Here is a 22,219-nt window from a genome sequence, read left to right as displayed (position 1 = left end):
TAAAGTCTAATTTAAAATTTGACTTCTAAATGTTATGAAACCTGAACATCAGTTTTGGTAAACTGCAGAACACTATGGGATCACTGAAGATTTGTAGCTAATATGAGGGTTGGAAAGATTGTAAGACTACTGCTGTTCTTTTATCAGGGGCCTCTCTGGCTAGTTCTCTACTTTTTGAGACCACAACAAAACCCTAGAATTGAAAGGTAACTCCATGATTTTTTCCCCAATCCCCTAATCTTCCTAATCTTGAAAGCCTTGGAACAGAGGCAGGAAAAAGGAGGAGCAATGCTGAGACATTCCCTTTTGTCTGAAGTCTACCCTAGTGGCACCCTAGATCCATGACCCCAACTTCCCCATTTGCACAAGGAAAAGGCAGGAAGGCAGGCAGGCAGGAAGGAGAAAAGAAAGAAAAGAAAAATAAAATACAGAAAGAAAATATTTTAAGAAAATGTCAATGAGTTTGCAAGTAAAGATAGACAATGAAGGTTTCATGAGATGTGGAGGATTATTTCAGATTCAAAACTTACTGTATTGTCCTGCTTAATTTCCTAACGGATGACCTAAGAGCACTCTGAACACAACAGGCTGAGCTGGCATAACAAATAGACTCCTCTAGAACACCTTTGCTTAATCAACAAAATAAGATCAGGCTCCTCAAGCAGATCATTGTGAGAGGAAATGGTCTTCAAAGCTGTGCAGTTGGAATAACCTTTTTTAATTTCTGAATGGCACATTGAGATGACTGGCAACAGACACTCCTTATCACCACTATTTTTGGCATTTCTGATACCACTTGCTTACTTTGGCAGAAATAATTTCTTAGCTACAAAGCAAAGGAAAACAATTTCTTTGCATATTGCCTTCATTTCCATTAGTGCTCTTGCACTACTGTGAAATTCTTGATGGAATAAATCCAGTCTCCTGTACAAATGATAGGGACAACTAAGCTGTCACACTTCAACACACACAGACATGCAAACCCTGCCCCTGACCTTTACCTTAAGGCTTGTGACAGTGGTTTCAACCTTCTCCTCAAATGATTTGAAAGTTGGAGAATTCCTAGGAGAAAAGAAAAAGTTGAAGGGAGGAAAAAAAGTCAGGTGCCAACATCATGGGATAACTCCACAATTTGATCAGTTCTTACCAGGCAACACTGCCAGCACAGAATGAAGGCTGGCTGGCAGCACAGGGCTATGAACACTCACTTGTGCTCTGTCAGTCAAATCCAATTATGGTAATTGGATGAGTATTTTTTAGCTACAAATTTTCAAAAGCAGAACCTGCCTAGTAATTGAAACCAAATGATAACTGGCTGCCTACTCTATGATACATTTGTCATGTTCTCAGAAGAACAACCAGACAATGCTGCCTGTAATGCTGCTTTTCTATGGCTTTATTCATTTGTATTGTTGCTGTAAAGAAATAAATATTTTTTCAGCTGATGAGCAAGTTTGTAACCTACATTATTGAAAAGATGCCAAGTTTAATGTCCTAAGGCTGGGAAGAAGGAGATTAGAACCACATGGGAAGTGGATCCCAAATGCCTTTGAGGAGTCCTGCCCGTGATTTTGTGACTGCTGCTTTCAAAGAAAAAGACTTTAGAGAGACTGTGTTCCTAAGGTGCCTCTCTGACTAAGCTAAGCTTTTCTCTGTGTTCACCCAGCACAAAGGAGACTTGGACAAGTCTGAAGTGGGTGAAGGGGACCTTCCTCTGGTGCTCTGCTCCTTGCTTGGCACCTGAGAGGTCATTTACAGCATACATTCTGCTTCATAATTAGTGGATACTCTGAAGCTCAGGCACTGTGGTCCAGCACAGTTCCTGGTTCTGCAAATACATTTATATCATATCCCTAATCAGGCTGAGTTAAAATGACCCCCATTTAAGGGAAGGGCAAACAGAAGGCAGTTGAAAAAAAATGCAAATTTAGTTTCTGCTGTTTAGATGATAAATTTTTTCATAGGGCAAGAAGGGTCAGAAGGAGAGAGAAACTGAGTTTTATATCTTGTATTTGATCCATAGGTCACATCAGTGAACGCTTGCCTTAAACTGCCCACCTGTTGAGGTTGAATGAATTAGCATCCATCATTTAGTTGAGAGTTTGTTTTTCATGCATGCTTGGCACAGAATGGGGACAGTCATGTACTTAGAGGGCAAGGAGTAAAAAGAAAGCTGGATACTAATTTTATTGAAAACAGTCAGAGCTTTACTTGAACAGACGTCAATATTTGGCCGCAGTCAAGTAAAGCGTGATTATAGCCATTAAAATATGAAAGCACTCATGTAAAATCCCTCCACAGGAGCATGATCCAAAGCCTGTTGGAGTGGAAAGCATCTCTGACGTTAATGGGCTTTGGATGATGTTCTAGAGACAGCAAAACAACTGAATTTCAGATTCAGTAATACAAACCTTATAACAATCAGCTACCCAAACACATCTAAGAACTGCTTCATTTACTCAAAGGCTTGTATATGAGATTAAGCAGTTAACACAATTAAAATGATAAAAAACCACAGCTAGCCTGTCCTGCAGCCCTCATCTACATGAATAACCTTAATTGATTGAAGTGAGACTACTCATGCAACTAAAAACTACAGGATCAAAGTATGTAAATCCCCCCTCATTACTCTGTTGAACATCACCATATCAAATAGAATGTGGGTAGCACATTACCTCATTGCAGGCATGCTTATGGAATGGCGAATAGAATAGCTGTGGGATGAAAGCAAAATTAGAAAAAAAAGCTGTAAAATCCGATTTCCAGTATTATAATAATGTATTTTTTAAACTGAGCTTTAAATGTACATATAAGTATTTTCAAGAGTACTGGTATTCTTCCCCTCCTGATGGCAAGGGCTTGTCAAACTCCAGCTTACTCTCAGCCATTGACATTCATGTCAACTGACCAGCAGTGGGGCTCAAAAGAATGATGCAAAACAGCTCCTGGCAAAATCCATTTAAACGGTGCAAACCCCAGCTATCTACAAGAACACATGAGAGAGGCACAGAGAGCCATCTCTGTGTTCTGCAGTGAGAGAGGACGAGTTCTGTTTTGGACAGGATGGATACACCCCAGGTTTGCTCATATCAGTAGAGCTGGTTCAGCTGACTCCCTATCTCAAAAGGCTCTTGCACAAATGGTTACCTAAACAAGAGGTTTCTTCAGTCCCAGAGGCAGCACTCTCACTTACCTGCACCCCTCCAGGACATTTCACTTCCTCCTTCACCAAAGATAGCTGTGGCTATTTCCCACAGCTCTCCTTGTGACACTTCCCTCCTCAGACTTCCCAGTAGCAGGAGTATTGGAAGGTTGCAAGCAGAGGATGGCGCCTCTGCATTACTCAAACATCCCCAAATCATGCTGCACACCTTTAGACCTGCAGATGCCACCCACGCAGACTGCTTGACTTACGTGAGCCAAATTCTCCCACCTGAGACACCATCTCTGCTTTCACAGCATCACCTGTTCCCTGCTGCTGGGAAGCATCAAGCCTGGTCCAAATAAGAATCTTTATTTGAAGCTCAAGAACTTTCCATAAGCACATTTAGATCTGAGCACTTTAAGTAAAGTGTGTGATGCAAGAGTGTGTCTTTTTCCAAAAACCCCTGCATCGTTACTGTCAGTGTTAAATGACAGCTGCAGCCAGGTCTGACTGAGAACAGGGAGAGCTTTACTGTAAGGATCACCAACACTTGGCTGCAAGCAAAGCATGATTATAGCATGAAAAAAATGAAAGCTCTCATACAAACAACACACGTTTGTTTTAAACTATACAAAAACAGAGCAACACTGAGTCTGTATACAGATTTGTTTTTCCAGATTAAAGATTCAGAAATGGGGGCCGGGAAGGGAGGGAAGAGCTATTTGGCAAGCAGGTGGAATAGTGAGATCTAATACAAATTGTTTGCCGTTGTATATACTTTAGGACTTCTGCTGAGATCAGATAGACAAGAACTGACAGCAGACAATGCTAATGTTTCATGTTCAATTTTTCACATAATTTTTAAGACTTATGAAAGATTAGCCCAAATATTTCTCAAGTGCAGCAAATCTTTAACAATCCTCATTAAATTAAGCAAGAATCCTTGCCATTTTAGTTTTGTAACCTGCAACAAATAGGCAAAAATAGAATTTGGAAGTATTTCAGCATAGACTGCTCCTCTTCTAATAGCAAAACATTCCAAATAAATTCACACAGCTGAGAGATGGCACGTGGCAGACAATCCAAATATTAAGTGCTTATTTTTTTGAATTCATATTTTAATTTCTCTAAGGAGGGAAGAATGCGAGTTATAGAAACAGTGCAAAATCTTCTTTTAGTACAAGCCTGAAACATTGAGCTTTTTTTAAAGATCCATGTCTGTGATAGTGATCATTGCAGAGAACAGAGATGCTTCATGACAGAGGTTGGTAAATACTACATTTTAGTTTCATGTCAGAGTGAGTTAAAAAGGTCAGTCTATGTTATACTTTGAAGTTTACTCAGTGAAGTTAGAGTCCTTGTTAGGATAACTTAGCTGAATGGAAAAAAATCCTCTTGAGCTTCTCAAAGCACTTAAGATACTACAAGGCCAGAGGGACTGGCAGGACATTCATGTCTGTTCAGCCTCTCTTCAGGGTGAACTGATGTAAAGCCAGACTGCTTATAGAATCTTTGAGAACACATAAAATTGTTTTCTAATTCATCATACATTCAAGTGCTTCACAGAATCAATAAACTCAAACTCTAAATATAAAGAACTCTTTTATCATCTGTGGAACTTGGAAATTTCCCCAGGACTCAAGACTTCTAAAGAATCATGACTTAGATATTTTTGCTCTATTGAAGAAGAGGTATGTAAGTACTTCATATAATCTTTACAAAACTCAGCTGAATAGAATTTTTATTGTTGTTCATGTTTGAACCTCTGACAGAAAGAATATGGTTGAGAGAATTGGATTATATGTAAGTAGGTTTTCCCAAGACAAACATCTTTTGAATGTGTCCATTATTTGAATTTGAGACTAATCTACTCAAGGCAAACATTTAGTCCAATCCTTTTCTTGTTACACTCCCCACACTGTAAAAATGAAGCATAACTGTTTAAGTAGCACATGCTTTTTTCTGTATTATGATGCTGAAAGGAGAGGTTACTGCATTACAGTCCATAAAACAAATCCTGTCAAATACAGAGGCAGTATTCAAGGAGAGTAATGTGTCTTACCTAATTGAATGCGATCTGTGGTGGATGCACAAGGAAAGAAAAGAGTTAAAAGTATTAGGAAAAGGTAATAAAAAATAGACATACACATCTGTAGCAGGTCGAACTGCCCAAGGGGAAAAAATGAAATAATTTGCATTCAAATCTTGATGCTGGAATTCACTGTAGAATGTGGTTCAGTTCAGTCCCCTCCAAAGCAAAAGTTTTCACACAGTCCTTCACTATGCAGTCACCTATTCTATATGCATTGAAAACTGGAAGTTTTGTCTACTAACTTTTGTGTTCTCTTCACTAGAACAGATTTAAACAATGTTAATTGGTTTCCCTCCTCATAGCCTCCCTTAGTATCATTAAAGAGAAAGTATAGGTGGACTGGAATTGTACATGTACACAGGAGCAAATGGGGATTTTTCCCCTCTGAATTCCTTAATCATCTCTCTTTTAAAAAAGGCTATGGAAAAAATAAGGAGTTTTTAATTCCTAAGGCGACATTTTCTATAATACTTGTTCCTTGTTGAAAACAATACTTGAAACACTTTGACACTTTGTTCCACCTCACAGGAAACTTAATTAAGGTGGAACTGGGAGAGACACACTGATATACAATATTCAAAGGATGTCATTAATGTTCCAAAGTTGAGAAATGATGAGGCAGACAAGCCTCTCCTTCATCTATGTTACTGATGTAGTCTTTAATTACAGACCACTTCAAGGGAACACCTGCCTCATGCAGCGAGCCAGAGAGGTGGTGCACACTTAATGAACATCTCTTCAAATACTTATTTTTCACATCCTTTCTCAATGTGTGGTGTGATGCATTATTTAACTGTGCAGTGTTCATACTTTGCTCCAAAGAAAAGCATTGATTTCTTCAGGTTTATTCACAAGGTTGTACACATCATCATATATACTGATGCTTCTTAAACATTCAAGGGTTTGTCTTCACAACACATTTCTGCTTAGACCCATTTAAGTAAAACTGTTATCCCCCTGGTACTACCTGCTGGATCCCAGTAACAGCCACCCCCTTCTCCATGCCATTACACATACTTGCACAGACACATGATAATGAAACTTTGTTAATTGTGCTCTAAAAACCAGCACAAATTAAGAGGCAAATGTCCACGGAAGTGAGAGAAAACAACTTCCTCACCCATCAGCAAAAGAAATGCTTATGAAATTATGTTCTGAAACAAGGTAGTATTGCTATTTCCTTTATAGGGGTATCAAAAGACAGAAGGGTTTGAGAATGGTAGTTACATGCATGACAGACAGCTACAGCATTTGAAGGAATTTGGATCTGACAGCAGTTTTAAGTGGCCAGAACATCCCTACATCACAAAAATCCTAAAAGGCTGTGCAAAAATTCTATCACCACAAACAACAACAACAAAACTCCCAAAAAGCACAACAATAAAGGCACAGCAAAAATCAACTCCCAAAGGTGGTAAAGCAGATTAATCACACCTGAACCATCGCCAAAAGGTTTGGCTCCACCTGCTTCTAAAAACTTTCAATGACAGAGATTTCAAAGCCTTCAGAAATGCTCAGCTGCACTCGAGAGCCACAAGGCTGGACTTGCTAGCCCTTCTCTGCAGAGCTGCCCATCTCTGCTTTGAATTCTTTTTTCCCATTGTCAATAAAGCACATTACACTTTCTACACTGAATTTTATTTTATCATTTAAAATAATGTGGATTTCTAATCCTGGTGCCTAAAGTGCTTGCATACCCTGCCACTGCAGTCATATGGAATTCTAAGTGATGCCATCCTGGCACCTTCATCTAACTCAGGAAGGAAAATGCTGATGAGTAACAGACTCAGGACAGATGCCTGCAAAATCCCACATTAGGTCAGCTACTGAGACCTATTCTTTGGATACAATTTTCAATTCCCTATGCTTTCTTCCTGCTAAAGCAGTAACACCTTAGCTGTATTTCTTTAGTTCTGCAAAAACAGTACAGCCTTATGAAAGTCAAACTCTATCACATCTCCTACCTTCCATCTATCCTCTATGACAGGTGCTGTCAGTTCAAGATAATTGTTCTTGACAAACCCTTTTATGTTTTTGCCATCATGCTATCTTCTAAATGCTTAGAAAATAACAGGTTAATGCATTCATCTAGTATCTGCTTTGTAGTTCCCAGAACTTCCCTTGCCCCTCTGGAGAGGAATTAACTTTGCCTTCATCCACCCCTCCTCTGCCTCCTGTACCTTCTGTGCTGATCTCTGAGGGGCACATCCAACTGCAACAGCCATGCCCCTAAGCTGCCCCTGCAGTCTTTTGAGTCTTTCCAAATGTGCCTTCCAACTCCTGGCAGAAATAAGGCATTATATTACCTTCATTCAGCTTGAGAGCTGGCTCATCCCAGGCACTGAATTTGAAAGGGGTCTGTGTGATCATGTAATTAAAGAAAACGTACCAGACAGCTGAATGAAGGAGCTATACAAAATGTAAGTGCTGACATCCTAATTTGCATGCATGCCTTTGTTAGCTTAATCTTTAAATACCTTTACTTGAGTAGCAGCAACGTATGTCGTAGTGTGCATATAGTAGTGTAGTGTAAGTAGCTCAATCTTTTTTTCTTTCATTTTTTTTTAAGTACCCCAAACCGAAAAAGTCTCTCACTTGGTATCACAATTTGTTTCTAAAAGGTCATCAGCAGAGATGAAACATAGATCTATACAGACAAATGCTGAGTAGTCCAGCACTATAGCATGGAAATATTCAAACTTTAGCAGAAAGCAAAGGAGAAAGGGATAAAGACCCTCAACTCTATTCCATCTGTGCTCTTCTTAGCAAAAGCCACATTAAAATGTCAGTGCAATCTCTAATACTGGGAGATGAGTCTCTGATCAATGCCGTGTGAGTAACCTGGGACTACCAGCTTCCTCTTAACCTTCCACACCAGAGAAATATTAAATGAGTCAATGTAAGCTGGAGGTGGAGGAGCAAGAAAAAAAATATCTTGATGGCATATAATTAATCACAAAACCTATTAAAGAAGAATCTATTATCTTAGCTATATTGCTCGTGTCTGGTTTGCATCCTAATGCAGAAGTATCTGTACACCGGTTTAATATGCATTTCTTGTATTTCTAGAAACACAACATTTAATAGGATGCATTATGATCATAAAGAGACCTTACAAGCAGTATTATAAATGCAAAATTCAGAAAATGTAAAACACTAGTGATTATTCATGCACGAAATGAATTACAGAGTTGTGACACTGGGAAGATGGGGTGGGGATGGAAGAGAAGCACAGCAGCTGCATGAAAAGCACTTGGTCCCCAAAGGGTGGCATCTGTTCTTTCAGACACACAGAACTTTGTTGTTTTTCTAATAGATTTTATCTTCTTGAATGCTAACATAACAAAATAGCACATTTGGGGGAGTCTCTCTGGCCTGTTGTTGTTATGTGACATTTTAGTAATATTTTTAGAGATAAAACAAGCTGAAAATTAAGACCAAACAGCTTCAGAACAGAAATATGTGTTTCACGTAGTGCTCTGTACAGTTGACATAGCAGGCAACATAGAAAACAGAATTTTCTTTCATTAAGAAGGTAGGTTTCAGTATTTAGTCAGTCAGCCTACAAACCCTTTCAAAATCACCATCACTACAGGCAGGGGGTAAGGCTGCTGAACATACTGGGAATTATGGTGACATCTGGATTTTAGAAATCAGTTTCAAGTGTCTCGTCTGAGTGAAAGCAGAAGAGGGATTTGCATCTGGATGTCATTGGTGACTATCAGCCTTAATGCCTAACCAAGAGAATTAAGCTAGAGTCTAATGTTTGTTTAAAACGGCATAATGGGAGGGGGTGGTGATAATCCATACACTAGATCACTGAAATAAAATTATTTGGATTAGCAAAAAAAGCAAGCCAACGATAACACAGAAAATTCCTGCCTCTTTACAGTTTACTTCCCCCAACACAAGTGGGAATGGAAAGAGAGAGGGAAGATTTCTAATAATCAGGTTATTTAAGTGATAAGGTTTGTAATGTGACCCCCATGCAGAACTACACCTGGCCAAGCTGAGCCAAGAATTTAGGCCATATTTCTTGCTGAGGGAAGCATACTGACCATCACTTCAGATTTAGGATGTACAGCAGGCAGAATGTCCAAGTCAAGCCACTCTCTCTATAACTATGGGAACCTGGCTAGATCGCTGGCTACTTCATCATCAAGCATCACAAAAATTCAGTCCTAACTGAGAATTTAATTGAAAACAACAAAGATCCACAGTGGCAGTGGTGGTAGTTCATATTTTCCTGAAAAATTCCCAACCAGGTTCAAGGTAATTTCAATCAAAGGAAGCTACTAGAAATCCGCTTTTTGATTAATCAAAATGCTTTTGGACTCAGCCTCTGCTTTGAGCCCTTGGCCAAAGGGCTAATAGGATAAACACCTCCCATCTGCCATGTCAGAAGCATGACTGCCATGGGCATGCGGGCTGGTACTGATAGGTAGACAAAGGCATTTGGTAACTGTGATTAATTAAGGGAAATAGTAAAGGATGAACATGCTGTATTTCAGTGAAGACATTTCTGCCTTTGTAGTCATCTCACACCATGTGCAAAGCACAGGTAATAGGACCTGAGAAATCCTGAACCGCTAAGTCATCCTTCCCTCTATAATCCAGAGCCAGAGCTCAAGGTATTCACACAGAAACTCTCTGGTCACTGCTGTAGGATCAAAAGCCTGGGAACAGCAACAGGACCTGTTTGCTGAGCTGTGGGCTTATCTTTTTTACAAGAGGAAGTGTTATGAAAGAACATAAAATGAAACACGTAATATGTTGGTGCCACATGCATCACACATATCTAACACATTTCTCAAAACTAAAAAAATACAACTATAAATGCAGGGAGGGCAGAAAGAATTAACAAAGGTAATAAAAAGGCTTGTGAAAGTGACTCATCCAACTGGCGCCTGAAAAGAGGAAACTGAAGAGAAATACAATAAACCCACAAGAAATAATGAGTGAAATGAAGGTCAGAAGAAGAACTCACTCACTGTTTCTCATAATGGAAGAACCAGGAGGCACCAAAGGAAAGACCAAGGAGACTCCAAACAGGGAATGAATGAACGAACAAATAAACCACACACTTTACCACATAACTTTCTATTTATCTGGGAGGAGACATGAGGTTTTATGAATTTCAAAAGCTCATATAAGTTAAAATAAAATCTAAATAATGAAAAATTCATGAAGATAAACTCTCAAGAATTTTTTAAATGAAGGCTCAATTTTATGTTTTAGACAGTGTTCAGCTTTTAGAATTCTGAACACTAAAAAAATATACTAAGAAAATACAATTGCATGCCTGCTTATTCTTCTATCCTTTGATTGGCATATACTACTCATGAATGTTTAACTGTATCAAGTCAAAAATTCTTAGTTATATTCATACTCTGGTTGCAAGTCACTGAGTAAATTTCCATTTTGAACTAGAGTATGGAAAAAGACACTGTAAAGCAGATGATACAGTAATGAAGATTTTCCAATTTTATTTTCACCTAGAAAAACATCAGTACTTCTGCAGAGGATTTATTAAGCTGTATGTAAAAGGTAGGTAATAAGGGGGGACTCTAAAGACTCTAAAGATCCAGAATAAAAATAAAAAGGGGAAAAAAACGTTTTAGCTGCCATGAACTAAGCTTCAGTCATTTGCAGCACACACAGATTTTAGGATATGGCTACCTCATACACTACAAAAAAACAAACTTGTGAGTACATACCAATGGGATAATATGCACTATTAATAAATGAGACCCTAATTCCACAGGTCAAACAGTATGTTGTAGAGTTACCCATGGCCATTTATTCTATCACAAAAAATCAACTCCTTCAAACACTCCAGAAGTTCTGTAATCCTACTACCTAATGGAAACTGGAATGCTGGTTTACAGTGTACAATTTCTGCTCTCACACTGAGGAACTTTAGGACCAACACTTTCGAAGATGCATCCACATATAAAGCCTGACACTGAAGTTGCCTTTAAGTGACAGTTCTACCGACCTCAACTCCTATTACTTCCATCATATGTAGTTTTATACAACTGCAGAACAAAACTTTGCAGTACATCCTAAAAAACTGATTAAAAATAGCCTGAAATATTTTTTGTCCTATCACAAGCAGCTCCTAGGTATGGTTCTTTTCTTCAGATGATATTTTTCTCAAGCATCCACATATGAATAAAATTGGGTTAATAATAAATTAATTGGGTTAATAATAATAAAATGTTCCATTTTATTCATACATTTCCTTGAGTTTGCCAAGTTATTACAGAAGGATTTCTGACTGTACTTTTTTTTAAAAAAAAAGCAGGATTCATACAGAAAGTCTATCTTTGGTCATCATTATTCCTTCTTTCCAGTTAAAAACATGAATGTTATTAAATACTCTAACTACAAACTACTTGAACCTTCAAAACACTAATGTAGAAAGAAAATAACAACTGACAAATGATTTATACATTTAGTCCTCTAAATAAGACCAGAGAAGCAGCAGATGCTGATACCTCATATCTCCAAACTTCTTGCTGATAGCCGTTCCTACATTGCTGATAGCTGCTGTTGCCTTTTGCCCCGCATGGCTCAGCGTCTCGTGTGTTTTTTTGTAACTGGAAACAAAAAATAGAACAGAAGTAGGGATAAGTATTAAAAAAGAGAGACTAGAATCCCTGCAACTAATTTCGCTCCAAGTCCCATCCACTGCAATGTTAAGAAACATAGTAAATGTAGCTCAAAACAAACGTGGGTGAGGACGCCCATTTCTGCACAGCTTTTTAAGTGCAGGGTTCTCCAGAGCAATCCTTCTCTTAGCAATTCTCTCTTTCCCTCTTACTGGTGATATCCCCCAGATGGGCCAGTACACACTGGTTAAAAGCAGAATGCAGTGATTTGTGGTGGTTTAGCATGAATGTGCAAGATTTTTTTTTTCTAAGGAAGTTCTAGCATGGATTGACAGCTTGGCTGATGAATAAGAGTATTGTGTACACCTCTGGAGACGCAGTCTTAAATTAAAGGTTTTAGGTGATCTGGCTTTTCCTTTTCCAGCTGGCAAGGAGCTGACATCACCTCCTAAGTCAGAGGTTGGGGCTGGGCCCCCCAGGGACAGGCCTGGCCAGGCCTTGGCAGGGGCCCTGCCTATGGGAGAGCTGCCGGGGCCGGCAGTGTGCCCTCTTCCCCACCAGCAGTGTCCCCTCTGTCCCCTGGCTCCTCCAATGGGGAGAGGAGGAGGAGGAGGAGGATTGCAGATCGGCAGTGCTGGCCCTGCGCCAGGGGCCACTGCAGCCAAGCTCTTGGCTTGGCTGCCAGAGCCTCTGCTCTGAGGGAGGAGAGACTTTTGAGAACTTTTCTCTGGAGCTCCAGGCAGCTGATCCAAGTTTGAGTTGCTTTAGATCTGACCAGAGGTGGAGGAGGATAGTCTATCAGCGTTCCTGAGCAGCTCCCTCTCTCCCTTCCTCCCCCCATCACCTGTGGCCTTGAAGTTCTGCAACTCAGCTGGAGAGGAGGAAAAAAGACTCTGGGTAAAGACATTAACCCTTTTCCCTCCCCCACGGAAGACAGAGTGATTTAGAATGTAGAGAGACAGCATTAAGACAAAGTCAATAAAAGAACTGAGAAAGACTATTGGAAGATGGGATGGAGGAAGTGGACATTTTTGACCGGCCTTCTCTAGGTGTAAATTATGGGGAAATGAACTGGTTTTGTAATACCATAATGCTGCTTATGTATTACCATAATGCTTATTCCATTATGGAGGAATGCAAGTTCTAAACAAAGGATTGAGTGTATTGATATACATGAGATTTAATTAAGAATTTTGAATTGAATATGTCCCCGGCCTCTGAAAAAGAACAAGGAAGTCTCTATTTCTTTTGAGATAAATGCGATTTTAAAAATAGAAGAAGAGAATCCTTGTTTTGTACTAGAAAAGTATTCTTAATATGATACTCCAAACATACAGAAACCCATAAACAGCTTGAAAAACTGCTATATGGGTGGGACTACACAGATCTGCAAAATTCCAGGCGGTTGCAGATTTGTGACATTGAAAGCCACCAGACCTTTTCTTGTGGCATGTTGTCCATAATTCTAGAGAGGCTCCTCTCCCATGGTAGCGTAAGATCGTGTTTAAGTAGTAGCAACTGACTGAAAATCATAGTTTTCTCTCTGTGTTGAGTGGAAAAGTGAACAGTTTGAAGTGGAGCGGAGGGAAGCTGTTTAAATGTCTCATTTTTTTCTCTCTCTTTCTTTAGTGTATGTTAATAAAATCTATCTGTTTTCACTTTTAAATTTTACCTGTTTCACCTTTTTCTCCCAAAATCCTATCTCACAATTGATAAATGAAATTTGGCAAACATGAAACCACGACATTTGTTGAATACCTGTTTGATACAACTTCTGATTACAGAAAATCATGTCTACAACAAGTAAGTATTCTTCCAGCAGACACTGACCTTCTGGCAAAATCTGCTGTCTGAAGCACAGAAAAGAATTAGGACAAATACAATGCTGCTCTTTCAAGCATATACATATTAGGTACATTTAACAGATACACTTCAAAATGATTCTGGGATATTCAAAATAGGAAAAAAAATCATCACATCTGTTTCAATATGCCACAACTTTCCTTTTTTCCCCCCACTTTTTAAAATTTCTTTAAAGGAAGAAGATCTGGGGAAGGAGAGAGAAAGAAGGATGAAGAAACCTATAGAATGAATGTACATTCTTAGTAGGACTGAATTCCTTTAAAAGATTTCACTAATTTCACTTACAGCATGCAGATTCAGACACAGAATCATCTTAATTTACTGATCCAGAATACCTGCTCTGACCCATACAGACCCTTTAGTACAGTTAATGCACTCTTGCACTCTCAGAGTAATCAATAAACTTTCCTGCACAGATGATTTTCTGCTGACTCAACTAATTCTGAGCATGTCTGAGGCTTCCTTCTGAGTAAATTATCTGAGACTCCCAGTGACGCAGACAAGCTCAGAATTAGAAGTACTGACCTAGTAACAAAAGGAGAGCACACTATAATCAGTCTTCTATCCTGTGGCGTGTGTTGGCAGACAAGAAGAAATTATCATGAAAAATTCAGAAATAAAACTCCACTGGTTCTCATTCTCCTTTGAACAAAACCCATAGGATCTCAAACATGTACTAAAGTACATTGGCAATTGATAAAAAAAAAAAAATCTTACCGCCTAAGTCCTTACAACAAGGTATTTTCTCCTTATTATTATGCATATGAAAGTAATAACTTTGTGGAGGAAGGAGTGGAAATAAGATTAACATTTGCAGTATGGCACATCACATTATATGTCACATTGTTTTAGCCCCAGCAGGACCTATTGCTGAAAGTGCTCTGTTCAGGACTGTGTTTTACAAACCACCGGTTTCATGGCAGAGGCCACATAATGCTCTGTTCTTTCAGATTTTATATTTAATGTTAATTTTGGTTTTATGTTCCTAACCCACAACACTCTACTGACCTAACATGTTCTTAAACTGCTCCTTTTATGAAGGTACTTGTCTCTGTTTTCACTGACTAACAAAGCAATCCACAGGGAGCAACTGAAGATTAGGGTACAGGATCTCTAGGAGTCTCCAGTTAGATAAGCTGAACCAAACACATGCACAATGTTGAATGACAAGGGCTAAAGCATTGCAACACAGAAGGAACACAAATTATAATTAGAAAGGAAGAAGTAATGGTTATGCTTGTTAAATTTATTCCAGTACAATACAGAGAAGATGGAAAATACTGGTTTTTTACCAGATCTTCTTTCTTCTTTAGCCAATCTCTCCTTGGACATAACAAGAATGCAATTGTTTCACTGAGGTCTCATCCTCTAGCTTAACTAGTTTAATAGCCGTGTCTTTCTCTTGCTGACAGCAGATATACTCTCATACAAACTAGAATAGGATAGGACCCTAAAATAAGGATGCTATTATCAAACTATAAGCATGTAGCTTTTTTGTAAGAGTTGCCTATGAAAAAGAAGAAAAATCAAATATTGTATTGCCTGTGGCATACAATTCTTAAAGAGTTTGCTAGCAGAAAAGCTTCCTAAACTATTCAGCACAAGTGGAATTTTGCTGATGACAAAATGAAGGCCAAGATTTGACTTGCAAGTCTAAAAGGTCCTTTGTAGTGCAACATATTTATGTACAGGTTGAATGTACATATTAAAATACTTTTCAGATATCTCTCTGAACTGATTTTTTGAAATGACACCTTGGAGTTAATTTTATTTATACATACATTTAACATTATGATAAAATATCTCTATGTCTTACCTTTTCACTGCATGTTCTTCACACCGTATAAAACAACTTAGAGAACAGTCCAAAATGCGCCATCCAGCAGACAGCTCCAACTTTCACTGAGAAACATTAGAGTCCCCTACATATTTCTGAGCATTACATTGGTCATAACACAAATTTCAGGGAAGTGGCTGAAATGACACTGTTTTTGCCATTCCAACAATATTGTGTTTCCTCTCTAAATCCCATAAACCAAATATCCTCCAGTATTTCCACTAGCAAGGAAAACGTGGAGACTGCATTTGTGTTCCTAATACTTTTGACATTATGTAAGAGCGTAAATCCAGCTAAAACTGTTACACAACTAGTCTTTTTTCAGCACCAACTTCAGCAAAAATGACCTATGACATGTCCCCTCCTCCCTTCAGCAATGCTGAAGATGAGCTTTAAGACACAACAAAATAACAAAGGCGAAAATAGACCACAACATGCAATACCTATCAGCAGAAACAAGAAACATTAATTTGTTCCTCAGCAGAGCTCTCTGACAGCTTAAAAATCAAACCCTTTGCCCATTCCCATTGTCCACCATTACATGTATGACTAGTCTTTCTTCATAAATAATCTTTCCACAGAGCACATTGCCTCACTGTAGTTCGTTATGTGCTGTGTTGATATTTGGATGTATGATGTACTGTATTTTGGCTCAGATATATTTATTCTCGTAGTTATTTCATATTTACAGCATCCATTTGATATCTTGCCAAGCACTCTGGTAACAATGATCTCTTCAATAGATTCTCTCTGTCACATGGAATCTGGTCAGTTGTATTGCACATTCATCCTCTGACCAAGCAGTTTTCATCATCTCATGTAACTCACAGTACATTTGTTTTAATGCACTGAACAGCTTACATAATTTTCAGAAACCTTCACCAGCAGAAATTAAGTTGGATATTCCAGGTAAGAACTACAAACACTTATTAACCGGAAAAAGTGCTCTATGTATGGTTTAAGTCCTCCTTGCACCACCAGGTGCTCTGCATGCTAAGTCATCTACAACACCTGGGCACTCTCATCCTTTCAGCAGCCACTGCTGGCAATCATTAGGTCAGTGCTGACCACTAGCTCATTGAGACAGGTGACAGCATCTTAGGAGTTAGTCAGCCAGATTTGACCAGTGATCCCAAAACTTACAGGCAGAAATATCCCAGCAAAACCAAACTCAGATAATTTAGGATACAGGGATTCAAGAAAGAGCACCTTCCATCCAAGTAATGGAGTGCATTTTTACACAAATACATCATTGTACTCATACAAAGGCACCATCAGCATTGCACCAGGTATCATCAGCAAAAGTGGAACCTGCTTACTTGATTTATTCAGTTAGAGCAGGAATCTCTGTTCTGATTTTGTGGCATCTGAAAATACTTCATAGCACAGAAGAATTGCTGGTAATGGTTAACAAGGGTCATATTCTGTGCTTTCACTCAGCACTTTACAATAAACATTTATAATGTATTTCATAGGCAAGAGGGATTAAACAAATAAGTTGTATCAAACACTGTCTCAATTGTAAACTTGTAAATAACACTCACCTGTGAACATTTGAACACTACCTTTATATATGACATTAACTTAAGAATTTCATCCATCAAATTCTGATTACAGTTTTGTTTTTAAAATAGGGCATTTCTTTAACAGAAGCAGTTATTTATAAAATTGATTATCAGAGGTTATCACAATACATGCTGATAATACAGTTATATTCCAATACCGTGCCAAGCACAATTAAAAGGAGCTTTAAAGATAACTCACATCTCCAGTGCCGTAACATACTATTTAGACAAAATAGATTTGCAGCCTATTTTGACTGTGTTTTCACTTGACAGTGTCATGTACTACATTTAGGTTTTGCTATCCTGAGACAACCAGATCTCATTATATATATATCTCACTGTGATTTTTACAGACAGTGAGAGGAAATATAAGGAGATACTGTTTCATAAAACAACATGCGAAGGAATGACTGCTTTATAGAGAGAATAGCCAAGCAGCAGCCATACAGAGAGAACTAGAGAACTAGGTATCTAAATGGCTAACATCATCTGCAGGATATGACAGGACAATCATACTCATCTCAGTACAGAACTGCCCTTCACATGGCAGAATTAAATGTAACCTTCATTCACAGGTGCAATATACAGTGTGCTGACACAAGTAGGCTACACATATAATATTTATATTTTGCATGTCAAGCTGCACATTTGATGTACTGCAGTAAAAGATAAAAAATTTTTATTCAGCTTCTGCAAAATTAGTACACCAGCTAATTAGTACCTTTTCATTCAGCATTATGCCTCTCCCTCAATGCTTGCTGGAAAAATTAATTCATTTGAGAAATCCTTGCCTGTGATAAGGCTCACAGAAGATGTAACAGAATGCAAACAATTAACAACAAAACCATACAGTAGAGCAGAGCCTGGTAGCACAAGCCATGCCCTCTGGAGCTTACTTCTTTTCAGTTTTCAAACCATTAGGCAGCTTAAGAATGACTTTGCCACAATCTATCTAAATCATCTGGATCCTTGAGAAACTCTCAGCTACAAAACTATTTTTCTGTTGATTTTCTGTGAGAAACGGCTCAACATTAACTAAATTATGCTGATGCTCAAATGAGATAAATGCATATATGACAGATAAAAGGTACATAAAACATTCTCTAAGAGCATTCTCATTGTAATTTTTGCCACAAACGAACTCTAAGCTTTTATGCATTATTTTTGGTTTTTGTTTTGGTGGGGTTTTTTTAGGACGTACTCTCCTGAAATACATTCCAACTTCAAAACCAAACAAGAGACGTATTTTTTGTCATCTTCCCATTGCCAAGGATGTTAAGAATTAATTGAAACAGTGCTGGCATTTGGATGGGTACATATGCCTAAATCTAAGGAAGAATGCCCCAGGTAGTTCCTCTCCCACAGAGAGAGGAAGGACAGAACTAAGGGAACTGAACCTCTGCAGGCTGCAGCAGAAATTTGTGCAGTACATGGAAGGTGACTGTTCAATAGGCTGGAGAGAGTCACAGGTCAGGAAAGATGACAAATGTTCTGGGCTGTACTGCCCTGTAATCTTCAAACACTGGGGAAAAATATGGGATACAGTTGTTTGAAATGCATTATTTGTTCAATGCAGCATAGAAGGGGGCAGGGGGGAAAATGTGCTACAGTTACTCTCCAGGTAGAAAAGCCAAAATATGTTTGCGGAAGCACAGATGATCTTAAGACATTACAGGCAGTTCATCACACTTTAAACTATACAAGTAACACTGTCTGTGGGCTCTGTGCTGTACATTAGATTAACAAAACTATGCAGATTAAATACATTCCAGCCTCTCTTTTCCTTTCTTCCCCTCCCTTTCTCCTTTTCTTCCCTTTCATTTCCTTTCTCTTCTCTTTTCCCTTCCCCTCTTTTCTACTAACTCTTTCTTGGATATTTTTAATCGTAATTTCAGAGATCCCAATTTAAATTCAGGCCTCCCTTCCCATCCTTACAGTTACATATACACACATAAAGATCACTAGAATACACATGAATATATTTTCTGGTGCCTCATGATAATTACAGAGGGTTTTTCCCTGAGAAACGAACATCTGGAACAGGTCACCTGATGTTATTGTGGAACTTCCATTAGCTGAAGATTCTCATGCAAATAAATGAACATACATCTTTTGGACAAGGAACAATGAGAACAGACTAAGTCAACTACTTTAAGTCCTTTCTTTTCTCCTTATTACTCTACCCTTTCAAATTCAAGGCCAGAGACACATGTGGAAAGGCAGCAAAATAATTCCCTTTGAAGACAGCGTGAAGGTTGCCTGATCTGACCCAAAGGAAGCAAAGGCAGTGGAAGGGAGAGGCTCCTTTTACTTCTATATAGCAGACTCGCATACAGGTAATGTACTTGCTAAAGCCAACACACAATTTCTTCACTTACACAACTGTTACATTTACTTGCAAAGAAAACATCAAAAGGTGATTATACATTGCAGTGAACAGAAACACCCACACTTCTTTTACTACCACTTGTAAGAAGTATGTGTGTGGGAACACAGTTTATTTAATTCCTAGAAGTCACAGTAGGACTGTGGCTGTCCAAAAATTATATCCAACTTACTGAAAAAAATTCTGAAACTTTGGAACACATTACTATATATTTAAGGTTATATCAACAAAGGCTGCCTATACCACAGATTGTAAGCCTAAAACACATGCAGTGCCACTATTACCTTCTATTTTCCTATCACCTGGCAGAAATCTGAAATATAAAAGTTCCCAATAGTTGTTGAAATCTATGCAATTGTCCTCAGGTTTCCTATCAGCAGAACTAAGCTCGCTCACATGATTCAGCCAGTAGTCACTGAGTAGATCTTCATCTCTGGAGGAAAAGGCCAAGTCCATGTTGAATATTCTTGTCCCAAATCTTAATTAAATTTCACATGCAAGAACAGTGCAACACTGAAACCTTCTTAAAAATGCTTGAAAAGACAGGCACCATCCATAAAAAAAAATCCAACAGCCCTGTCTAGGAAACATGCTGTTTGGAGCCAGCACTTACAGTTTTCTTGATTTTGGCCTATAATTCAGGAGCTTTTCCCTTTCTACAAGTGAAAATTTCTCTCTGAGGTCAAAAGATGAAAAGCCATTTTGAAAACAGCTTTGTCAGATTCCTATCCTTAATGTTAGCCTTGCGTGGGTCCGCTTTCCATCACATCAAAGGCTTCCCAGTCCCTCAGTTGGAATCACAAGGCATATAGACTTTGAAACATTTCACATCATTTCACTATTACAGCCCTTGAAGATAGAATGGGTTTCCTCTCATTTACTAGCTCTTCTAATAATTTATTTGCCATGGCAGTACTGATGCTTACAGTCTGAATGTCTGGAGTATTTGCTTTTTGGAAAGCAAACAGAAGTTTAGTAGCTAACTAAGCATTTTCATCTCCCTAGAAGCTCTCTTGATAGTTATTATTCCATCCATGGGTTGAAAGGTTAACCATTTAAAACAGAGGAGGTTTATGTCTTGTAACAGTAGGTAACATTTTAAGAAAGGACAACAAAGATGTTTGTGGGAACTACTAGGCTGGAATGAGTTTATTGGTGGGTAATTTTACAGATAAAACTGCTCCCTAGAACCTCAGTAGAACTGAAATATCTCCCAAAAGGACAGGACTATAATGTCTTATGGTTTGTTTTGTTTTGTTTTTTTCCCCAAAGAACTACAGAAGACCACCAAATGAAAAGCTGAAGGACAAAGCTGAACATGGTTACAACATAAATGCTCAGCAAAGGGCGAGATAACTTGTGAATCTATGTCTTTAGTGCTCAATATGAGTGACCAGTGAAAGGCTAAAGTAACCCTTGTAACCTTCTCCATATATAAAGAAATTGAAGAATACAATTACTTGTGACTTTGAAAAAAATGAGGCAACAGAAGTCTCAGTAAGTTCAACAAAGTGCAAAGCAGAATCCTTCAGGTTGGGATTAATAACCCAGGAGAGGCTGGGGATCAACCATCTGGAAAGCAGCCTTGCAGAAAACGGCCTGGAATCCTGGTAGAGAACAAATTGGGCATGAGTCAGCAATGTGTCTCTGAGGCAAAAGTAGCTAACAGTATCCTGGGTGTGTTAGGAAAAGTGAGTACAAGTTGAGTGAAGTGATCCTTCCCCTGCCAGCCCTGGTTATGGCCACACCTGAGGTGCTGGGTCCTGTTCTGTGCTTTCCAGGACAAGGCAGACATGGGCAAACTGGAACAAGTCCAGCAAAGGTGTATGAAGATGGAAAAGGATGGGAATCATATGAGAAGGCTAGGAAAGCTGGGACTGGTCACCTTAGAGAAAACCCATGGAAGGATCTCATCCATGTGCACAAACAACCTAATGAAAAGAGGAAAGAAGATAGAGGAAAGCCCTTTTGAGTGGTATCTAGTGGAAGTGCAAGAGGCAACCAGCACAATTCAATGCAAGAACTATTAAAATAAATTATTATTTTAATATTTAAGAAAAATGTTTTTCACAGCAAGGGTAATTGAACATGGAACAGGTTTCCCAGAGAGGCTGTAGAATCTCCATCCTTGGATATTCAAAACCTGACTGAACACTCTTCTCTAGCTGGTCCTGCCTGAAAGAGGCAGTTGGATTAGACAATCTCCTGACATTGCTGTCAACATCTCCAATATTCCATGTATAAAACCAGGTTAATCTTCATAAATACTTTATAATATCTTCATAAAACTATCTTCTACCTTAATCCACCAAATGGTGAAAATCTGAAGCATGGGAAGTAAGGAGACATGTGGGAACTTTACAGAAGCACCACCAAGCTTCAACTGAATACAATGCATTTACAGGTTATGTAAAACCTTCCTTTGTAGCAGAACAATAATTAGAAAAGCTCAATTATGGTCTTTACAAATATCCATGTAGAGACATTTGCAATTATTTCTTAAGTTAAAATAAATAATCTCAAAATCCACCAACATGACCCTGTTTCTAGCATCTAAATAAGAAAGAATTACCTATTTTTAAAATATAAAAACCCTGCATTGCTAGAAGTTGAATATCCACCCACCACTATTCACTGAAAACCCAATCACTAAAAAGGTGTGTGTGGGAAGTCAGTCCAGTTGAATGCCTTACCACCACGAAACCAAGCCAAACTCA

At 38.6% G+C, this 22,219-nt stretch overlaps 1 protein-coding gene across 2 annotated transcripts in view; it reads right to left on the bottom strand.

Moving 5' to 3' along the window:
* Positions 1-22,219, bottom strand: part of TPD52L1 (TPD52 like 1) — a 51,232-nt gene that overhangs the window by 3,039 nt on the left and 25,974 nt on the right. Inside the window, exons 4-7 of one of the 2 annotated variants that reach the window (XM_066315330.1) lie at positions 11,738-11,839; positions 5,208-5,222; positions 2,676-2,714; positions 1,002-1,062 (exon numbers count right to left, since the gene is read on the bottom strand). In XM_066315330.1, coding sequence (XP_066171427.1) covers positions 1,002-1,062; positions 2,676-2,714; positions 5,208-5,222; positions 11,738-11,839 — 217 coding nt within the window. The remainder of the gene's footprint in view (positions 1-1,001; positions 1,063-2,675; positions 2,715-5,207; positions 5,223-11,737; positions 11,840-22,219) is intronic. The other variant, XM_066315331.1, reaches the window with a different exon arrangement.

Source organism: Sylvia atricapilla, chromosome 3 (assembly GCF_009819655.1).
Source record: "Sylvia atricapilla isolate bSylAtr1 chromosome 3, bSylAtr1.pri, whole genome shotgun sequence".
NCBI classification, from domain to species: Eukaryota; Metazoa; Chordata; class Aves; order Passeriformes; family Sylviidae; genus Sylvia; species Sylvia atricapilla.
This window is presented reverse-complemented; position numbering and strand designations above follow the sequence as displayed.